Source organism: Amblyomma mixtum, chromosome 2 (genome assembly GCF_055824585.1).
Source record: "Amblyomma mixtum isolate Tamu chromosome 2, ASM5582458v1, whole genome shotgun sequence".
Taxonomy (NCBI): Eukaryota; Metazoa; Arthropoda; class Arachnida; order Ixodida; family Ixodidae; genus Amblyomma; species Amblyomma mixtum.
The window spans coordinates 12990431-12997530 of record NC_143013.1 but is presented as its reverse complement, the minus strand read 5'-3'; the positions used below and the strand labels follow the sequence as shown (position 1 = coordinate 12997530).

Below are 7100 nucleotides of genomic sequence, written 5' to 3'. Positions count from 1 at the left end.
ATAATCTTCATAGCTGCCGCGAAGTTTCAAGAAAACCAATACTGTTGCGCCGCTACCCTCGTCCTAGCTTGCTGCATCCACTTTCGTCCGTTTAGTTAAGCGAGTTCACACAGATATATCGGTGCGCGGCACCCCCTTAGCCGAGGGAGCTGCGAGTAATCAGGGAGGCGCAGAATAGGATGCCTAGCGTGGAACAGCAAAGAGCGAGGGAGAGCCATCTAGCGCGTATAGCAGCCAGATCACGTGACGGTCGCCGCCCCTCCTCCGGCCGGCGCGAGTGGCTCCATCGCGGGGCGGCCGCGGGAAGCGTGCCGCCGAGAGAGGAGTCGTCCGCTCGGGCTCTGCTCTGTGAAGCCTCGGAGGGCGGCCGTTTGCTGCGGCGCCAAAGACTCGCTGGTGGACGCTGCATTTTCTCATCCCGGCACTCATCCCATCTGCGGGCGGCCATCACCGGCGAGGCGGTTCTCAGTGGGTGCAGTGCGCGAGCAGCGTTCGTCTCCGCCGCCGAGGAGCCCGACCGCAGTGGAATACACGGCGGCGACCGGAGTGCCAGCCCGGAGGAGCCGCGCGGCCATCGGCCGGATCGAAGCTCCGCGTGCGTGAGTGGCGCGATGCCGGCGGGGCCCGCAGCTCCAGCCGCGACGAGCTGAGGCGGATGCGGGAGGTGCGCGGCCTTCCGGGCAGCTGAGAAGGGGGGCGGCGCGCAGTGCTCAGCATGTCCTCCCGCGACATGTACGGCGGCTCGCAGAGGTCGCCCCGGGCGGCCCAGAGCTCGCGCGACGTGATGCTGGGGCCGCCTAAGACGTCCTACGCGTCCATCTCGCAGCCGCCGTCTGCCAGGGGAAGTCCCATAGCGCGAAACCTGTCGTCACCGTCTCAGGGCCGCCGCATGCGGCCCACGGGCCCGTACGGCGTCAGCCGCTCCAGCAACAGCAGCCCGCTGACCATGGCGCACGACTACTACGGCGACGAGCCGGACCTGCGCGTGTCGCACCGTAGCCGGTCGGCCACGCGGGCCGCGCCGCCGCCCATGCGCTCCTCGTACCCGGGCGTCGACCAGGACTTCATGCCCATCAGGGACCGCTCCCTGGAGCGGGGGGCTGCCGACCTCGGGCGCCGCGGCGGCGGCGGCTACCGCGAGGACATGTACCGCGAGACCACCATCGACGGCGACCCGTACCGGGACTACGGCCGCGAAAGAGGCGGCGGAGGGAGCTTCGTGGCCGAGCTGCAGAGCCGGCTCAACGAGCTCCAGAGCCAGTACGGCAACGTCAAGCGGGAGCTGGACGCGACCACCCAGAAACTCGGTTCCAGCATGCACAGCATCAAGACCTTCTGGAGCCCCGAGCTGAAGAAGGAGCGCGCCCTGCGCAAGGAAGAGGCCGCCAAGTACGCCCTCATCAACGACCAGCTCAAGATACTGCGCTCCGAGAACCAGGTAAGCCGCCACCAGCAGTGCATGCAAGCCTGAATCGTGCAGTGTCCATGGAAGCCACTTCAACTGGCTCTGAGCACTAGGAAGTACTGTACTGATGAACGGGCAGAGCTAGGGGAAGACGGTGGCCGTGACAGAAATATGCATATCAAGCTCCTCGCTTCTCTGTACGTTTCTGATGTGCACCAAATTATTCTCCTCAATCTTGTCGGTCAACATTCATATAGGTCGTTCTCATTGTCTCCTAACAGAGGAACACGGACGTTGTAAAAGAAATTATACCGTGAAGGCTGAATGGGACGCGTTTTAGTTGGCTGTTCAGCGAAGGAACTGCAAGAGACAAAACGTATTGCGGAATGGTGTCTACAGAGCAGTTGAGCTCAGCCACTAACAGCAAACATTTTCTAGACAGACCCGAAAATACTAGATTTGTGCCATAGTTTTTCAGGTTGGCAGCGTATTCTGCGTGTGCAGATCCACAGTCCCGCAGGACATCTGAAGGGGGCGGAGCTGCGGACCCTGCGATTGCGAAACTGTCATGGCGTTCGCGGCATGTTGCCTCTTCTGCAACAGCTGCTTTGAGAGAGAGCAAAGCAGCTAACCTTGCTTAAATCAGTAAACATGACAGACAATAAACATTTCCACTCGCATTTACGACTCGGGTATAACTTGCGGACTGTAATAAGGGAGTAATTACTCATCAGCATCCATCCAAACGCAGCCTGCTATAAAGATCTGCTATAAAGATATGCTATGCTGGAGGTACCCAAGGTAATTTTGTTCTAACTGGCGGGGGAGGGCGAGGGGGGGGGGGCGCTTACAGTTCCCTGAGCATTGTCAAGACAACAAAGGTGGTGGTGGGTGGTCACCTCCCCCATGGAGACGTACCTGTAAGCGAACCAGGACGGCTAGCGAATGCTAGGGCGAAAGCGACTATATCAACAACATCGAACGGGGACGATGTTAGTCCAATGAACGGTGCCAGTCCAACAACCCCAAGCAGTGGATTATAAACAATCTAGTGCAGGCAAAACATTCCCCGGAACATGGGACTAACTTACATACTCTGGGTTCCGTGCTCTCGTTTAATAATCGCTTTTCTGAAAGATCGAATGGACTTACTACGGTACAAAAAATGCTTTATGCCTCTTCGGAAGGAACATCCGTAATACTTCGACGTTCATTTACACGTTTTGTTACCACAGTGTTGTTATACACCTATTTCTGAATACCTTTCAAGTTCGCAGCGCAGAATATATATAAAAGACAGAGAAGGAACCGCACGTGACGGGTTATTTCCTCTTCCATGTCTGTCACGCTGTGAACTTAGGCGATGGACTACTGCCATCACACCGGATTTACAACCTTTCTGCATCGAATTCATGAACGCACTGTGTTCTTGCTGCAGTTGTTCGGATCAGTGTTGAGCTTTCTTACGTGGATGTTGACTGCTGCGAGCGCTGAGGGATTTCTTCGCTGGCAGTCAGTAATGACAGGTCTGGATTTCACTTACGCAGCTCGTTTCCCTCTTCACACGTCTTGTCGATATAACCGTATGCGCAAGGGATTTGCGTAACAAAAGGGTTCTTTCAATTGAGCCTGCTTCAACGTCATTGGTACGTTTTGGAAGCAAGCTCTAGTTTGGATTAGCTATCTAGAAGAAAATACAGAGGCGTAAAATGTCGAGCCATTTTGCTCATCTTGCGGTGGCGTTAGAAACATTTCCAATTTTCTCATTCACTGCGTTGCTAACACGAAATGCCAGCCTTCGTTAAACATCCTGTCAAAGCAGCGAGATTCGTAGCAGTCGTGTGGAAGTGATTTAAGGAGGAGCTCTGCGAAGTTAAATTCGAAACGAGTAGAGGGTAGCAAAATTTATGATCCGTCCTTTAAATCCAAAGCCAGCCCTCAAGGCTTCCCTTTGAAACGGCTCAGTCCCAGAGGGTTTATGACCGGCGAATAGAATGCCTGTTTTGCTAGACGAGACTGACTTCACGTGAAACGGCAAGGCTATCAAAAAGCGTGAACCAGTGCTCTCTTAGCTCGATAACGCCGCATCACTCGGATGCTACAACCAAGAAGACGGAGTGTGCGGAGTTGGTAACGCTCCAGACTCGAAGACGCAGCACTGCTGTCAACGAATCGCGGCTGTCGCTTCCAATTTTCCCGAAAATCATTTCGGCGCACGGTTGGATGCTGCTTGCAACAAACAACACGCTTTATCTCTGCTACTCTCACGAATGTCGGGAAATTGTTCCTGGCCGTGTGTGTGGTGGTCGGTTAAACCTGCCAGTAGTCGTCGCCGTCTTCTTGAAAGGAAAGATTTCGCGAATCACTCTCGGAGATTTGTATAATTTAACCTGTGACGGGAAGAGGACTTCAAAACACTTGACATAGTCGCTTTCTGATCGATACAGAATGCGACAAACAGGGCTTAGAAGAACGTGCAGAGGCCGTGGCCTCTAGGGTTCTGTGGGAAATCCCGTGAATAAGGCCTCGAGGTGAAGAGGACGGGCGCACATTATTGATGGTGGTGGTGCGAGCGCCCTTGTCGAGTGCAGTATTTTTGTTCTTTTTTCTGCAGGCAGGGAGGATAGGAAATGTCTGCGTATGCGTTTTCTTGCTTGGTATTTTATTAATTCCTAAATGAGACGAAAGGGCGGGGGGGTGCGGCTCGCAATTCTTATAATTTGTGCCACAATAATTTCTCCTACCGTCTCTATCTTTGAAGCATGTACAGCGTTCTTGGACAACAACTTTGAATATTACAATATTGTAAGGTACTGCGATGGAATTATTGAATGTAATCGTTCATTTTTACGATGCGTAGCAAAATCTTTCTTTTAATGTTTTTCCATCACTTGCATAGAGCAGTTAATACCGCCGTAGAAAACCAGTGGGGAATAACACCATCTGTCGGGCTAGTTGGTTGCGATCCATATGTATCAGCAGCGCATATGTATCTTCCTGTGTGGTGTTCGCGCTGCTGATACATACAGTGGGGAATGCTTCTGACGACAGCAAGGGCGTTAATAGCAACAAAATTCAACCTGCCGACGGGAGCTCTGCGGATATTGATTGTTATAGAGAAATCTTAGATATATGAAAAAAAAAAATGCCCCGATAAATTCTTTCCCGTTGAAAAATGCTTTTGTCCAGAATTCTTGGTTATGCGACCCCACGTGAAGTGAGATCAGACTCTCCTATGTAGAGTTAGTGGTGTCAAAATGATCTGCTACACTAAACGGGCTTTTATCGTCAGCTCAAGTGCAAATAATTTGCAATTGGGGCAACCTGCTGGATTCGACCGGATCTCTTGGTCATTGTGTTCCTCTCTGCCCCACCATTTCACTTGGCTACTTTCAGTGACGTTTGCACGGAATGAATTTTTTTTTTTACGCATTGTGAACTGACTCAGCTTCACTTATCTGGCTGAGAAAGTTTCACTTGACATTATTACACCGATTTCTATCTTTTTAAGCGGATTTGTTCCTGAAATCTAAAGTTCAGTGCCATGTCCGGGCGATGTACTTTAGACTAGCCAGCGTTTTCGGCTGGCAAGCTAAAAAAAAATGGGTGCAATAAAAACAGAAACAAGAGACGATATTTGCGCTTTTTTTGGAGCGAAGCCGCGTTTCTCCGTTAAGCACGCTATTAGTGGCACCGAGCCAGACAACCGTTGCAGCTGCGTTGTCTTGCTGCGCAGCAAAGTTACAATCATTTCCAAACCCCGGTCAGCTATGGGATCGCTTACACCCCTCGCAAGCCTCGAACAACGAGCACTCGGTAGTCCTTCTCACCCCTAGTTAAATTTTCTATAATAAGCGGCCTGTTACGGCTCCTCAGATGACCGTCGCGATCGATGAAGAACGATGATGGCACAATAGCCCGTGATTGTCTAAGGCAGTTAGCAGTATGAAGACCATCTTGCGTCTTCGTACGCTCGCCCGGGGACACTTTGCCGGTTGGTGCGGTCCGCATCGAACTTCTTAACAAAATTGGTTTACCGGGGACGGAAGACAATTGGAAGCGGCCAACACCGAGACCCGGCGCGCTCCCCCACTCTTTCTTTGCAGCTCACTTTAACGCCTTAGGTGGTTGGTCAAATGTTTAGGGGAATCCCCCAATGTGGAGTAGATTTGTAATAGGGGAGTAATTTACTCGTTGACATCCACCCAAGAGCAACCATACGGCTACAAAGGAAAGCTATACAGCTTTCAATCAATTCGCTCTCGCCCTACCATAAGCTTGCCGTCCCGGTTAGCTCAATTGGTAGAGCGACTGCTCCGGTGAAACGGTGGTCCCGGGTTCGAATCCCGGACCAGGACGAATTTTTCTTTAACTGCGAAATTTCTGAGAAAGCTGTATAACTTTCGTTTGTAGCCGTATGGCTGCGCTTGGGTGGATTTCAGTGAGTAATTACTCCCTTATTACCTGAGGTGGTTGAGCGGAGCTGTATTATTCGAGCTCTCGCCGAATTTCATCCACTCACGGAACACACCTGAAGGTACTGTCTTGGTCAAAAGTCTTAAGGCCAAAGGCTTTCCGCTTCAGCCGCATAATAGAGTTATTACGGCACTATTAAAGACCGAAGGGCCTTGAAATGAAAGCAGAAGGTTTCCGCTGGATGTAGAGAATCTTCTTGCTTCACTTGTGTTTTTGAATGACCCGCTACATGGAGCACTCTAGGGACATTCATTTCGCTGCAGGCGAACACTGTGGCCTTAGGACTTTTGACCAAGACTGTACAGGCAAGTGGGCGGAGCCTAAGGCTCGCCAGAGCAAGACCTAGTGGACCGCTCACCTCAGGGAACGCGTAGCGCGGCGGTTTCACTTCCACAGCTTGCGAAGTGCAGAACTCATTGAGGCGCCCCCTTGTCGGCTTTATTTTCAAGCTGCTAACATTAATTGCGAGTTGTCTTGAGCACTCGTCAGTTTTTTGTAGCAAAATGGTATTTGGCCCTTTGCGACTGCGAGAAACCTCCTCTACGCCGCATGCTCTGCCGTGGCACAGCGCCGTTGGAATCACAAACCATTTGGTCCTAAAGCCCCGGAGAGCCGGCATTGTCGTCACCCCTCGCGACTCCCCCGCGCTGCGGTTAAAATATTTATTGAAAGGGGTGGAGACACCAAATTTGCGGTTGGCGCGTTCTTTGTTTCAAACGTTTCTTATGGCTCCAGGAAGCATGACACACTCAAAGATTCATATATTCCCAGTGAATAATTTAATATCGCATTTCTAGTTGAACGATTTTCAGTTTCAGTTTCTGAACGCCGAGTTGGACAGTGACGTCACTATCTAGGATGCTCAACTACTTTGCCTGGTCACGTGGGCCCACGAAGTTGTGACGCACCTACTGCTGCATCGTCTGCTTTCTCACACACGTGCTGACCAGCGCATGAAAACAAACAAAGGCATGGCTAGTCCCAGCAGCTCCGGTTTTAAATGGATCTGATTCCATCGACTTTTTTTTTTTGTTGTTGATCGCACGCTAATATCGCTTTCGCTGGTTCGCGTGAGGATGCGAAGCACTTTGCAAAATGCCAGTAGACATGGCTAGTTCGGCAATACGTTGAGGAAAACTGACCGAGTGAGTGGCGGTTCGCAGCAAATGCGGTTCGCTGGTGCGTCAACTGCGCTGACGTGGCTCGTCACTCGTGCCTC

General features: G+C 51.7%; 1 protein-coding gene across 1 annotated transcript in view; it reads left to right on the top strand.

Annotated features, from left to right (window-relative positions):
- Positions 1-321: 321 nt before the first annotated feature.
- The window catches only part of LOC149358457 (uncharacterized), a 136767-nt gene continuing 129988 nt past the window's right edge, over positions 322-7100 (top strand). The window contains exon 1 of the mRNA XM_089570523.1: positions 322-1438. Within this exon, the coding sequence (XP_089426649.1) occupies positions 716-1438 (723 nt within the window). The 5' untranslated portion in view covers positions 322-715. The remainder of the gene's footprint in view (positions 1439-7100) is intronic.